The sequence below is a fragment of the Amphiprion ocellaris genome, chromosome 9 (genome assembly GCF_022539595.1).
Source record: "Amphiprion ocellaris isolate individual 3 ecotype Okinawa chromosome 9, ASM2253959v1, whole genome shotgun sequence".
Classification (NCBI taxonomy): Eukaryota; Metazoa; Chordata; class Actinopteri; family Pomacentridae; genus Amphiprion; species Amphiprion ocellaris.
Genome location: NC_072774.1, coordinates 19,577,736 through 19,591,468, shown reverse-complemented (window position 1 = coordinate 19,591,468; position 13,733 = coordinate 19,577,736). Strand labels below are relative to the sequence as shown.

General features: G+C 40.8%; 2 protein-coding genes across 3 annotated transcripts; one reads left to right on the top strand and one right to left on the bottom strand.

Annotated features, from left to right (window-relative positions):
* The first annotated feature begins 3,572 nt into the window (after positions 1–3,572).
* On the top strand, positions 3,573–7,559 carry pnrc2 (proline-rich nuclear receptor coactivator 2). Its single transcript, XM_023269024.2, has 3 exons — positions 3,573–3,761; positions 4,264–4,482; positions 4,725–7,559. Exon 3 carries the CDS (start codon positions 4,748–4,750, stop codon positions 5,216–5,218), a length of 471 nt encoding a protein of 156 aa, XP_023124792.1. The 5' UTR covers positions 3,573–3,761; positions 4,264–4,482; positions 4,725–4,747; the 3' UTR covers positions 5,219–7,559.
* Positions 7,560–7,708: 149 nt separating this feature from the next.
* Positions 7,709–13,295, bottom strand: srsf10a (serine and arginine rich splicing factor 10a). 2 transcript variants are annotated; one of them, XM_023269023.3, is made up of 6 exons: positions 13,063–13,295; positions 11,486–11,590; positions 10,459–10,562; positions 10,174–10,342; positions 8,734–8,784; positions 7,709–8,640 (listed from the first exon to the last, which is right to left on the bottom strand). In XM_023269023.3, the coding sequence occupies exons 1-6, from the start codon at positions 13,125–13,127 to the stop codon at positions 8,367–8,369; spliced, it is 768 nt and encodes a 255-aa protein (XP_023124791.1). In that variant the 5' UTR covers positions 13,128–13,295; the 3' UTR covers positions 7,709–8,366. The 2 variants fall into 2 exon arrangements, with proteins under 2 accessions (XP_023124791.1, XP_054869380.1); XM_055013405.1 differs by lacking the exon at positions 11,486–11,590 and adding an exon at positions 10,924–11,238 and having other exon boundaries at positions 10,459–10,554; positions 13,063–13,222.
* Positions 13,296–13,733: the final 438 nt, after the last annotated feature.

The following is a 13,733-nucleotide window of genomic DNA, read 5'->3' as shown; positions in this document are numbered from 1 at the left end:
AATAAAGCCCCTTTGAATTGTGTTTATACCCTAAGCACATTTATTTCACCCTCCCCTCCTTTTGTTTGGTCTTGTTTATTATAATTCTTCCAGCCATTTTGGCTGGCTTAGTGGGTGATAGAGGCAATCTACCTCTATCACCTTTCCGAACCCATTTTGTGACCTTTTGTTTGGTTTATTTGTGTTGGGGTTCTTTGTTTTGTTACGGTTTTCCTTTTGATACTTTAATAAAGTTTGGGGTTCTGGGTATTTTCCTGGGGTCCCGCTTGGGAAACGTAACAATCTCAATTTAGAGGAACGTAAGCTCAATAAAGCAGCATCACTAACTAGGACAAAAAAATGTTTCAAATTACACGACCAAAAAAAAAAGGTCAAATATAGGTAGTTTGAAACAGGTTTTATTTAAACAGAATTCAACTACAGGATTACTTTAAAGAAAAAAACAAAAGAATAAAACAGCCACACTTAGAAAAATATGCTGCTCTCGCATGTAATGTCCCAGTCTTTTCCTCCTCTGACCTAATAGATGGAGCAGGCCATGAAGGCAGGAAATGTGATTAGGAACAGACAGTGCAGCTTCAATAAGATTTCTACTCAGTCTGTCCAGGTGCAGCAGGAACACAACAGACAACAGGACATGTTGAGGGCTGAACTGTTCAATTACATCATCCTGTTACACAGTCCCTTTTTAGAAATCACCTTGGACACAACCATCAGGGCTGGCTTTGCTGCTTCAGACTGATTCCACCTGAATCCATTAATCAAATTTCCTCTCCTCATTTCCAGATTGCCAGACCTTCAGAGAGCAGTATCAGATCACTGATGTGAAAAACACAAGAATAAATGAACAGATCGGACAAAAATCTAATTACTCCATGCTTATTGCTTTAACAATCCTTAATTATTTACTCTGGTTCTTGTTAAATGAAAGGCTTCAATTCTAAATACGGAAATTAAATGGGGCAAATGAAAACACAGTCAAATAGCTTTCCATTTAAAACACTGTAATCATACTGGAAAAATACCTTACATTTGCCATTTAAATTACACAGATATTGTTAAGGTCTGGTTTAGCACAAGTCACAAATATGCATTTGGCACCCTCTGCCTAGACTCTTGAACTGAAAAAAGAAAAACTCACAAAAAAGTCAAACATATTGTGTCTAGAAATGCTATAACTGACTTACAAACTGTTTGCAATATGTGACATTTTAACAGCACAAAGTGTACTTCCTCCAAGTTAGGTGCTAAAAGCCTCAGATTCTCGTAATAAAGCACAGCAAGCCTGACCTCAAGGTCCTCGGTTGCAGGGCTCACACAGGAAATGTATTCAACGTTTTCATATTATAGTGGTTAAAAAATGTGCTTTATATGCACCTTGATCAAAAGGCAACTCAAGGTCAGACATCTCAAAAACAAAATGTTCCAATTACCTTATCAGCTGGGTGTGCTCCTGTATTAATCTAGTCATTCATCGTGAGAAACAAACTCTATTATTTCATGTTTGAAATGCATAATAACTGACAACTCTCTCAATTTTATTGTATAGAGCACCCCACATACTACATGGGACAGTATGGGACTAGATGGGAAAGGAAGAAGTATTCTGCAACAGGGCTGTTTCATTTGAATGTGTTCGTGTGACATATGTTCTTTGATATGGTTCCCAGTTATTGCTGAGTTGTGTGAAACTGCTTCTGTTCTTTCCCACTTTGCTTTGTGTGGGCGTTCTTTGCACATTTCACACTACTCCAAATCATGTGAAAACTCCTACTTACCACTTACACCCAAGAACTGCCATAAATGATCAATACTGAGAGACATAGAGGGTCTATGTGTGATCAGGTCTGCTTGAGAAAAAGAATGAACCTGGCAGCTTTTGTATTTTCCATTACACTTTCAGACACTGCTGTATATTCACCCTGTGACATGTTTACACTGTCTGCTTCGCGACAAGTCAAATATGGAGATTCAACCGCCTCCTATGTCCTGTGCGACCTACAGAAGCCTCTCGATGACCTACTTTCCATACATAGAAGGGCACAGCCCCCTTCAAAGGTTGGTTAACTTCAGGGAGTGTCCATCCACAGCGTTCTGCTACGAGCACCAGCTGACACACACTGTGTTGTGCAACTCTTTTAAAATCCAGATGCCTTAAACAAGGAAAGTTGTGGTGACCATGGACTTAGATAATGGTTAATCTATCACTCTGGTTGTTTTGTAGGCTTTAGACTTAGAACTGAACACTCCCATAAAGCCCAGTGGAAGAATAACGGTCAGTGTCTTTCAAAAGCCTCTGGGAGATAAGTAAACAGGGAAGTGTTGGAACTAATTGGTCATTTTACAGAAGTGTTTTAGGAATACGGTGAAATTTAAATCCACTGTTGTGTTATGATCTTGGATTTAAATTTCTAAACAGGTAAAAACATTTTCACTTGACTGTCAGCTTCCAAACTGATAACAGGGGGGAAATTATTCCAATGATAAGGCAAGACATCAAAATAAATCAGATCTTAATTGGACATTTTTACGCATTTTTAGAAATTATGTAATCTCCAGGTTTGGCCATTATCCCTTTAATCGGTTTTCTAAAATTGCACTAATGATTTTTAATTTTGAAATGTAGTAGATGTGTGCGTCATGCAGCGCTTTTTGTAATGAATTCTTTATGACATTATACTCAAAAACATTTGGTCTCTTGGCAAATTTAACAAAACATCGGGGAAAGGAAGGATTCCCACTGAACAACTGTAAATGACTTGCTGCTACAGATTTACGACAATACCGCATTTATTCGGTTGGCTACTTGTTTGCGTCATCAATTCTGAATTAGGCCTTTGTAATAAATCACTTCATTAGGGCATAAAGACAACAACCCTGTGAATTCAACGAATAGCCCATCATGTCAATTTTATAACGTGGACGGATCATAAGATACAATTTCTGAATTCTTCCACCGGTTGGCAAATTATAAGAGGGTTAAATGTGGGTTTCAGTAAAACTACTGTTGTTGTGTCACTGGGACAGATAAGATGGGGGGTGGGCAGTTGAGCTCACAGACGAGCTGCTGTGTTATTACAGCCTGTTGCAGCTGTTTCACTGCAGCACAACAGGTTTGATCGACGTCAACAGGAAATGAGAAGAAAAGCTGTTATTTCTTGCTGCAGAAAAACCATGAAGCACGCCAATACATCAGGAGTGTTTGGTGGTCTTGTTTACGAGAGATTGACATTACATAACATTTAGCTGCATGTATTGTCGCGATCAGCCGTCATACGATGTTTTATGTATCAGTCGAGTAAGTTCCTCTGTGATATGACTAGAAAACGTGTTGGTTTTAATGATCGAAAGTGGACGTTCCGTGTTATTTTCTCACTTCTCTCAGGAAATACCCGAGTTCCAACAAAGGATAGGAGAGGAGGGTCAGCGATTGACGTCACTCGTCTGGCAACAGGCGTATATGCGTCTCTCTGGGTCCTCTCTGATTGGTGGTTCAGATCATACTCGGTACGTGATTGGTCAGATCTGGCTGAGAACGGACTACATATCGGTGCTGTAGATTCCATTTTGTTGCAATTCAGAGTCGGGAGGGAGAAGTGGAGGGTGTTATAACCAGTTTTAACACCGCATAAACATCGACAGTGACGGATTTGTAGGAAATATAGCTTCCTGTGCTTCCTACAAAGTCCGCCGAGGGATTTCACAGGCTAGCCATATACTATTCGGACGAAGGGCTTCGATTACCAAGCCTGAAGAAGTCGGTAAGAGACGCAGTTTTTGTGCCTCGTCGCCATATTGAGTTCAGTTTCTTTGTTTTGGTTCGTTGCCAAAGTAGAGTGACCCAGATTATGGAGGGGTTATATTTTTCAGTTGGTAGTGGGGGTCGTTTATTAAAATCACTTGGTTCGATATTGTTTGTTATTCTTGCTTCCGTATCGAATGCTTCCTGCACAAAGCCAGGGCAAAGCAGCTGCGGTGAAGCCGAGCCCGAGCTGCACAAACAAAAGTGGGATAACATGTCGCAGTTTTGTTATGTAACATTATGTTGTTATTTTCGCCAGTGTTCAGTTTGTACGCAACGTTATTATCACAATGAAATGAATGGGCGAATAGCTGATAGCTTGCCGATTATTGATGTGTGATGACGCACTCTGAAACGCGCTCCCGGAATAGTGTATTACTGCTTTGTTGCATTTGAACACTGCTAATATGTGGGCTAGGTCTGTTTTGCACGTCTAATTGACATTTTTCATGCTCCCAAAGACAGTCGACTTCTTGGAGCATCGTGTGCCGAGGTGAATTGATGTTCAGCTCGGCTCCACGAGAAAACAACGCTCATTGGCACATGAAAACCTCAGACCTTGCTGGACATAAAAGTGCAGCGAGAAGTAGACAGAAAACTACTTCGAGGACCTGGGACCCGATTGGAGGTGGCAGATTGAAGAGAGATCTCTGCTTCGTCGATTTTCTCACAACAAAGAGGTGAGCTGGGGCTGTTTTGCTCTGGATTGTGTGGGGGAGGGGCGACTGCCTGTCTGGTGTTCCTGCACGTAGCCCCTGTCCTTGTTTTTATTGAGACGTAGTGCGCGCGTGTGTGTGTGTGCGCGCGCGCAGTGGGCGGTAAGCAGTTTACCCAGCCAATAAATAGAAAACCTCCCAAGCAGATCACAATACAGTCCCAGATTTGCAGTGTACTTAAGAGATGATGTATTCTGGTCTTACAGGTGACACGTAGTGCAGAAGCAATATGGGAGGTGGAGAGAGGTACAACATTCCAGTTTCCCACCCTGAGCGCCCTTTGCCCAAGAAGAACCATCACCTTGGCAGGGCTAAGCAGAGAAGCCGTGACCAGACCGGAGCAGCAGCATCTGCAGGAGGGGCAGGCGGCCTTCACCATCATGGCCACCGTCGGAGTGACAAAGGCGCTGCTTACCACAGGTCTCCAGAGGCGCGGCAGGCCGCGTCCGCTGAAAAGAATGCTTCTGTCCGTTTTGCCACAACCTATGATCAGAACTGGGAGGGTGCAGTGTGTCACCTCAACACGCTCCTGGCTACCCAGGGCAGCCCGAGCTATGCAGGGCCTAAGTTTAGCGAGCCACCCTCGCCCAGCGTGTTGCCCAAACCCCCCAGCCACTGGGTGTCTTTCCCAATAGGCTCCTGTGACAACAGGGAGATGATGGCCTTCCAGCTCAAGAGCCTTCTTAAGGTGCAGGCCTGAGAGGGATACTCGCACTTGATCATTTAAAAAAAAAAAAGCCAATGCATGGACTGGGACTCTGTTGGGGCACCCACCCACCAGGAACGCCTCAGTGCTGTAATACTTTTAGCTGTTTTTAGACTGACCCCTTTGAGGGTGAGTGAGTATTTACAGCAATGTTTTGCTGGTAATGTTTAACATCCATTTTAAAAACCAGTGTTTTAAAATATTACAGCCTTGCAGCCTTGCTGGTCGGTTATGCCTTTAGTAGAGTTAGTTTCTGACTAATGACAAACTGGATATCCTTTGTACTTATTTTTTGTTTTGTTCTTTTTAATGTTGGCTGTCAAGGCAGATTGAGTGTGCTTTTTGCTCAAACAAGGGAGTAGTATAGGTCAGGTTAATTCCCATCACTTTTACAGTCCATTTCTGTGGACAGACATGCCTTTTCATTTATGTAGGATTTGTAACAAACTTTTGGAGTCACCTCTAAACTTTCAGGTGCTAAAGCAAATTCGCATTTGTAGCATTTCTTTTCAAGGGCCCAATTTTCTTTTCTTATATGTATCACATTCCTTGTTTGAGAAGGAAAATGCACTCAATTGCAATTCTGCAGGGAAAAAAAAGCTACTTTACTGGAGTTGAGCTGTAGTGGATAAGTACAGGTCGAAAGTATAACCTCAAACAAAGGCTAGCGAGAGACCGTGGCACACGGGCCTTGGACCTCCAACTCCTGTACCCTTTTTTATTGCGCTGTGCGCACATGCACTATAGGAGTTGGGTGTGTCTAAGGTCCGCAACACTCTATCATAGCATTATTTTGTACAAGTCCTTTTTTGTTGTGGTTGAAAGATGTATGAAGTGCTGTGTGTAACCAAAGCAATGTTTTGCTGTATTTCCTTTTTTTATTCTGGACATCTGTGTGGTTGGCACTGTTGCCACTGCCACTTACACCTTGCCAGCCCAAGTGGTAAATGGGTTGATGTCCCCCGGGTTGTTTAAGTGTTCATCTGTTCCACTCAGTACTGTTATTATTCCTCAGCCTCTGCCTCTTCAGGGCAGTGCAGCAGCTTCAACATGCGGAAGAGGGCCTGACATAGGTGTGGGATTGTGGAGTTTCACTTTCTAAGTCATATGACATGGTCCTGTTGGCTGTATGCATTCTCGCATAAGGTGAGACAGGGCTGAGGAACCTTTCTGAAGTGAAGTAGCCCAAGGGGCTCAACAGGAGGCAGGAGGCTGGTGTTTGTGTTTACAAAATAGGTCTCAATGGCTGACCATCCCATAATCAACAAGCACTTGCTGCGCCTTGCCTCTGCCTATTGTTTACCCTCTTGCACTGCAATCAGACTTTATTTTGTAAGTTATAGGCCAGGATGCTATTGAAATGATGGAGGCGCATTTGACTATCTTCCTATGGATTCTCTATTTTTATGATTCAGTCCTCTATTGAGGCTCTTTTTGCTTTCTCTCTGCAGAATTGGAGCTGTTAGTGGCCAGCGTAAAGATGACAAAACAAACTATGAGCGCTTGTTAGTATGTTAAAGAGCCATGTAAATACTGAAATGTATAAAGTACTTGTAGCATATGTACATTTGCAGGCCACATTTGAGGCCTGTCTGACAAAAGTATTTTTAGTAATAACACTGAATGTATAAGATATGCTAAGGACATGTCTTAACTTCAATACTGAAGAATATTTTTGTTAAAAAAAATCTGCCTATAGCATTTGTGAGTACCCCTGCACTGTTATCTTTCCAGAGATCTTGCACATGTTTTTTATTGTTTTGTATTATGCAGTGTAGGGTGAAAGATGCTGAGTGCAAACAAAGTAAAACTGCAACAAATATCAATCTGATTTTAGGAGACTTGCATATGTAAGGGTTTATGAATGTGCTTACAGTATGTAAGCGTGATGCTTTTAATCTTAAGTTGACATTGTGCCTAAGTTAAAACTCATGCTGAAACTGACTGTTTTCACCGGATGGCAATTTTTGCAAAAACAAATTTGACCAAATGTATTCATCAGAGCCACTCTCATTTCTCAGTTGTTCTTCCGCCAACTGAGAGCTGATTTTGGCTCTGTGCTGTTTAAGTACTGCCTTCTATTGGTTTTTCATGTAAACCTTTTCTTTCTCACCCAGATTGAATCATGCATGGCAATGTCTCCTTGTTCTAAATTTTATGAATTGGCTATGAATTTGTCCCTCTGATATGTCACCGAATATAAAGAAATGTGCCCTGTATAAGATTGGTATGAATTGGTATTTTAAAAAAAATATGTAAAAGAATGCATTCTATAAATTGATGACAAAGTTTTACCAAAAAAAAGAAAAATAAAACCCTTCCCCTTCCCCCTCTATTTTTTTGTCTGTGCTTCAATATGTGTTGCCGATTAGGGTCTGTGTAATGTATAGCACTTATAATCATTCATTGCTATTATACCTAAGTGCAGGTTTAGTCACAGTACGGTTTAGGTGTAAGTGTAGGTGTTTAAAAGTAAGAACAGAGTGAGAACGTATTTCTTTATTGACAAAGGATACCAGGTAAAACAGTGAAACAAAGGTAATGTTACTGGTTTCAGTCACTTGACAAAATACATGAAAAATGACTCCTCCGAAACATACTGTCACAAACAAAATACTGGGTACCAACTAACTACATTCAGTACATCATCCATTGTCACAGTAATTGCAGCTATTATAGTATACCGTTTGCCTGCTGAAAACAAGCATGTAAGGCCAGGCCATTTAGTAAATACTGGTAAGCTAGGGACTTAAGCTTAATTTTTAGATATGTTTACATAATACACTAGAACCAAACAGACAGATGACATGAATGTAAGTTCTGCTAACTCAAAATACAAAAATATCATTGGTAAAGCCAAAGCTACTACTATTTTCTTTCAGTACCCAACATTGCAGATGTACAAAAGAAAAAAATCATCTGGTATCAACTGTGCTTCAACGATTCATGTCAGAAAAAACATTTACACCATGTTTTTAAAAAGAAATTCTTAGCTCCTGCTGCTCTCATTCCCTTGGCAACAGATTCCTCCTTAATGAGGTGATAAATGCAAGCAGTGAGCAATACACTGTAGTTATAGTCGAACATTATACAGAAACATCCTCAGACACACACAAACAGAGCGCTTGGGAGGAGCAGTGAGTCAGTGGCCCCCAGACTTGCGTCCAGCCCAGGACCTGGAGCGAGAGCGTGACCGAGACATGGATCTAGAGTAGGACCGCGATGGAGATCTCCCCACAGACTGTTTCTGAGAGCTGGCGGTTGGGTGGAAGTCTTCTGCCGGGCTGTGGGACCCGGACTGGCTCCTTTTGCCCTTGGGTCTTGATCTGGATGGTGAAGGGGAACGGGAAGTGGAATGACTACGTGAACCTGGTTCATGGTGTGTCCTGTGGTGGTCACGAGTAGGACCTTTGTACCTGGTGAGATGAACATTATGAATGTTCAAAGTGGTTACAGTGAAACAGTAGTAATCACTGAAATACTGTAAGATATTCAGCAATTTAGCCTACTTGTCATTTTCATGGCTTCTGCTACGTCTATGCCGACTGTAGGATCGGGAGCTGTAGAAGGAACAAGCAGCAAATTAACTCAGTTGCAGTATAACTGGACGCACCAAGATAATAATACAATAATAATACAATAAGTGCTGTTGCTCTCATAGACAGACAGACAGACAGATAGACAGATAGATAGATAGATAGATAGATAGATAGATCCTTTAATAATCCTTTGCAGGAAATTACAGCATCCGCAGTTTCATAACAGTCATAACACCACACACTTCCATACATAAGTTATAATAACAATGACTAAATACTAAGAACCACAAAAACACAAAAAAATGCAAAGTCATTTTTGTGTGTCGTAATCCAGCAGCACATTAACTCCCTGATTATTCCAAATAGAATAAATAACTAACACGATATGACAAAATCCTTTTAAGTATTAACCTACTATGATTGTATTCTCAAGCTTTCTTTTCATTGTGTGGCGTAATACATAAGAAGAAGGATCACACCTGAAACAAAACATGCACGATTTTTCCAACATTATATTATGGCATATAAATCCTGCAAACATATTGTAGTGAGTGACCCCCTACCAGCTCTATCAGCTATAGTATATACTGCTGAAGATGAGAAGAAGAGTACAATTTACTGTTTACAGACTGCAATTGAACAAAAAACCTTGTTATAATGCAATGCTCTACTGGGAAACCTTGAGTCCTGGCTTTCATGTGGATGTTTGATGTGTACCACCCACCTAAACGTTGCAGGTCGAGCACCCCCTCAACCCTCCCACCCCCCATGGCAACAGCAGTCCTTGATGCCAGTTGCGACCCTCAGGAGGAGAATGCACTCAGACACACAGCAAAAACTGCTCTTACTGAGTATCTGTGGGATGTGCCAGGATAGGCCTCATCTAGGTAGGTCCCACCCTGCAACCCACAGAATTCACTGCCACCATCACGATGCTACAGGACATCCCCAGAGGTCCTGTGTCCATGCCCCACTGGGTCAGAGGAGTTTTAGCAGCAAAAAGGGGACCAACACAATATTAGGGAGGTGGTCATAATGTTATGCCTGATTGGTGTATACAATTCATTGTTTCAGTACTAATACTGAAATAATCCCTCATCTGTTGCTTTGTTTTTGAGGAAAATAGTGTTGTTTTTTACATTTTATTAAACTCAACGCACCTAGTTTTCAATACACATTTTTAAAATTTTTTTTTACTTAAAGATAGTCTAAAACTAGTTTGCTAATTTTGCTTCTCACTGTATTTCCTTTTTTCATTGATCAAATAATTTCTACATTCTGACAAAGCATTTCACATCAACTTTATACTGGTTTGACAACCAGTCACTCAGGACGTTTTGCGATTAATTTGTTGATAAACTGATGATTGAGCTCTCAAAACGTAAAGTGTAAAAGCTGTTAAATACTCACTCTCTGGGGCTCTCAGACCTCCGAGGGCGACGCTCAAAAGAGGGGCTTCGGGACCTGCGGCGGTCATAGCTGCGGCTCCGGGAGCGTCTTCTGCGGCTATCCCGGTCATCATCGTAGCGGGAGAAACTGCGAGGGGAATGGCGCTCCTTGGCCTTCATCTGGTTAGGGGCTTAAGGAATAAATGTAGATCAAAATATTAGGTAAAAATCTACCACATTTCTCAGATAATGCTGTATGAGGTTATATGGTAGTTATGCTTAAAGGTAAGGTGTCAGTTCTTCATACTCTTTCGGTCTCCCTGGGCAAACTGGATCTCGATCTGGCGCCCACAAACCCATTTACGGTCCAGGTTGTGAAGAGCGTCTTCTGCATCTCGGACATCTTCAAACATGCTGTATTTGTTAAGGCACTTTACTTTGAAATTTAGAAAGTGGGACAAACGGCTGCACACATGCACAACAAGCAATAAAAAAGCCTGCAACACAGGTTCAAAGCTCCAAATCCTCGCACACACAGCTACTGGATCAGTGAGGTGAGAAATTATTATTATTATGTTATTTCAGGTAACAATTTAAAACTGAAAAATTTGCAATATATGATTGGTTTGGCATATTGTAGCAATTTATAGCGGATTGTCTTCAGTAATAGCAACTGCAATTATGAAACATAAATCTGAATAAATAGTCCTATTGGCGATTTCAGATTGTGAAGACAAGACAATATTGATGGTGATCAAATTTGGTAGGATACAAAAAGTTTCTCTTGTTACCTTTAACATGCTTGACCTTTGACCTTCAGCTTGATCTTTACTGTCTTGGCAGAAGAACTTCAGGTTTCCTGCTTGTCTTTGCCCAATAAACACTTTGCTTTTCCTCCCTTTGGCAGACAAATGGAAGCCTGGGTGCTCTCTTTTTTGTCCTCTTTGTATCTTCATGCTTTCGCTCTCTCTTTATTTTCCAAATTCCACTACTGCTTGTCGCCTGGGTGTCTTTGGCTTGAATCTACTCTACAACCGCCTTTCAACTTTCTTTGGTGTGGGGTCTCCAGAACTGTATCTTTAACATTCTGAGGCAACAACAGAAGAAATATTGGTTAGGAATAGATATATTGCTTGAGATATCAATAAACATGAAAAACACAATTACATAAACATTCCCATGCAAAGGGACACAACAGAAGGTATTTCTCCGAATGCATAAATGTCAGGCCAAGTGTCACTGAACCCACAGCAACCAAAAGTTCAGATTTAATGCCTTACAATCCCAAAGTGAACACAGCATTTTCAAATCAAAATTAAAAGAATAAAGGATATTGAATGTATGCAAATCCTCTTGGCCGCCGTGTATAGAAGTCAAGTGGAATGTAGACATCTACAATAGGCCCATAACGACCAAACTCACGTCGCAAATCCTCTGGCCTAAAGTGTCATGAAATAAGCACATTTATTCTACTGGCTATCATGAATTTGGCTGGAGTCCAGTGTGCAGGGTATACACAACGCCAGCACTGCATATAACAAAAGCAGACCCATCTTATTATCCTCCCACTTCAAAGGAGGTTTCCTCATCTTAAGATTTAAGGTGAAATTGTGGAAGTAAAAACCCAGCCAGCCACCGTCAGCTTCACTCATTCATTGCGGCCATAAAAGCCAGAAACGGCATGCATTGTCTGTTTATAAAAGCAGGAAAGTAAAAAAGATCCCTGTAATGTAAATTTATTACTATAACACTTGGTTATTAATCAAAAATTAGACCCTAAAGGTCAGTGAAGAACGTATCAAAGGACTCACTCTCACCTGTTGGTGGTATTCTGGCTATTGGATACTATAGCAGTGAAATTTAAAAGCATTACGTATGGAACTGTGAATTAGCTATTTACATAAAAGGCTTTGGATTACCAAACATAATCAGGGAAAAACATTTTGAGAGCCAAGATTGAGTTTTTAATACTTTGAGCAGCGCAAAATAAATAAATAAAAAAAATCATTCACATTCACCGTACTTCAGTGGTAGCATAAGCTTCAAATACCACACTCCAAACACTGGACTTTGAAACATATCTGCATGGCTAAATACACAGGTGGAATAAATGAGAAAAATAATGTGTGATGAGGGTGAACTTTAATAACACTGCAGATTCATTTATGAAAGTGTGAACTGGGTCCATTTCAACATCGCAACACCCGCTCAAAACAACAATGATTCCAAACATTTCTACCTTTTCCAATATTGTATTTGGTTTGTATACATATTTTATGTTACTTGGTCTGATCTCTTACTTAATTGGGTTTTGAAAAGTGCTCAATAAATAAATCTAGAGATCACTAACTGTTAGATGCAGTAATGTGTTATCACATACTACTAACCTGCTGCTAACTTACCTGTACAGCAGCTGTAAGTACATATATTCTAGCTATACTTATACAGTGTTTGGAGATATGATGTGGCAACTTTTAAAAATGGTAACTAGTGAATTATTAATTAACTAGTGACTTAATGAAATAGACTGGTAAAAAAACGACCCTGCTGTCCACAGTTTTGCATACACGTACTTCACATAAAGCAGTAAGGAGAGAACACTACAGTTTATGTCTAAAACATTAAGGCACTACTGCTTTTTGAAGGAGTAACGTTACCTTCTGCTACAGCCTTTTCAGCTACTTGTTTGGAAGGTGTTAGCAAACCCCGGACAGGGAAACGTGTCCAGTGATAAATGTTAACGGTTAACTGAAGCTACGTTTGGTTTTTAAATAACTCAAAGCCTAACTGGAGTCACTAGTAACGGTGACGTCAGCTCGCTATTTTGGTAAAAACTAATGTTTGCTAATTAACTAGCATTAGCGTCACCATGCTCGCATACACGCCAGCAGGGTTAAAAATGAAAACATACCTGGACTCGTCGGCGATGTTTCGAACGAAAAGAGACGTATTAGGAGGCCTCAGGTATCTCGCCATTTTCAGCGGCCCGTTGCTACAGTTTGGAGGCCGTGAATTCGCCTATTGCGGCTATTTTTCTACAAACCTTTATGCTTCACTGCAGCTGACACCAACTACGTGGTCGGAGTATTATGTTCGCTCTGCGCATGCTCAGAGCTGCACAGCCACGAAGACTCACCGTCTCGTTCACATGCACGCACACAGTCCCATCTTCGCGACTTCAGAGGACGTTGCATTGAATAATTTCCTGGAGATTTACCTTAACCCCAACCCTAACCCTCAACCTAGCCTTAATCTAACCCGATCCAAAACTTAAACCAAGTTTTCTTCTGGAAGTTTAGAATTATTGTTATGGGGATTTGCTTTTTTATGCCCAAAAGGGAGGTGGATCTCCAGTCTGACTATGGAATGTCCCCACATTAGTAAATAAATATATCTTTAAGTTAATACATACACCACCATGAAGGTTTTACAACATACCTAACAGTTACAATAAGTTTCCTTAATCTTTCTTTGCACAGACCTGTTTTCAGTGATTCATAGTGTATATCTTTAATCCTAAATGTTGTGTACAGTGAGAGCCGTCACAAAGAGAACGGTGCATATTTTTCATTTCATATTTAG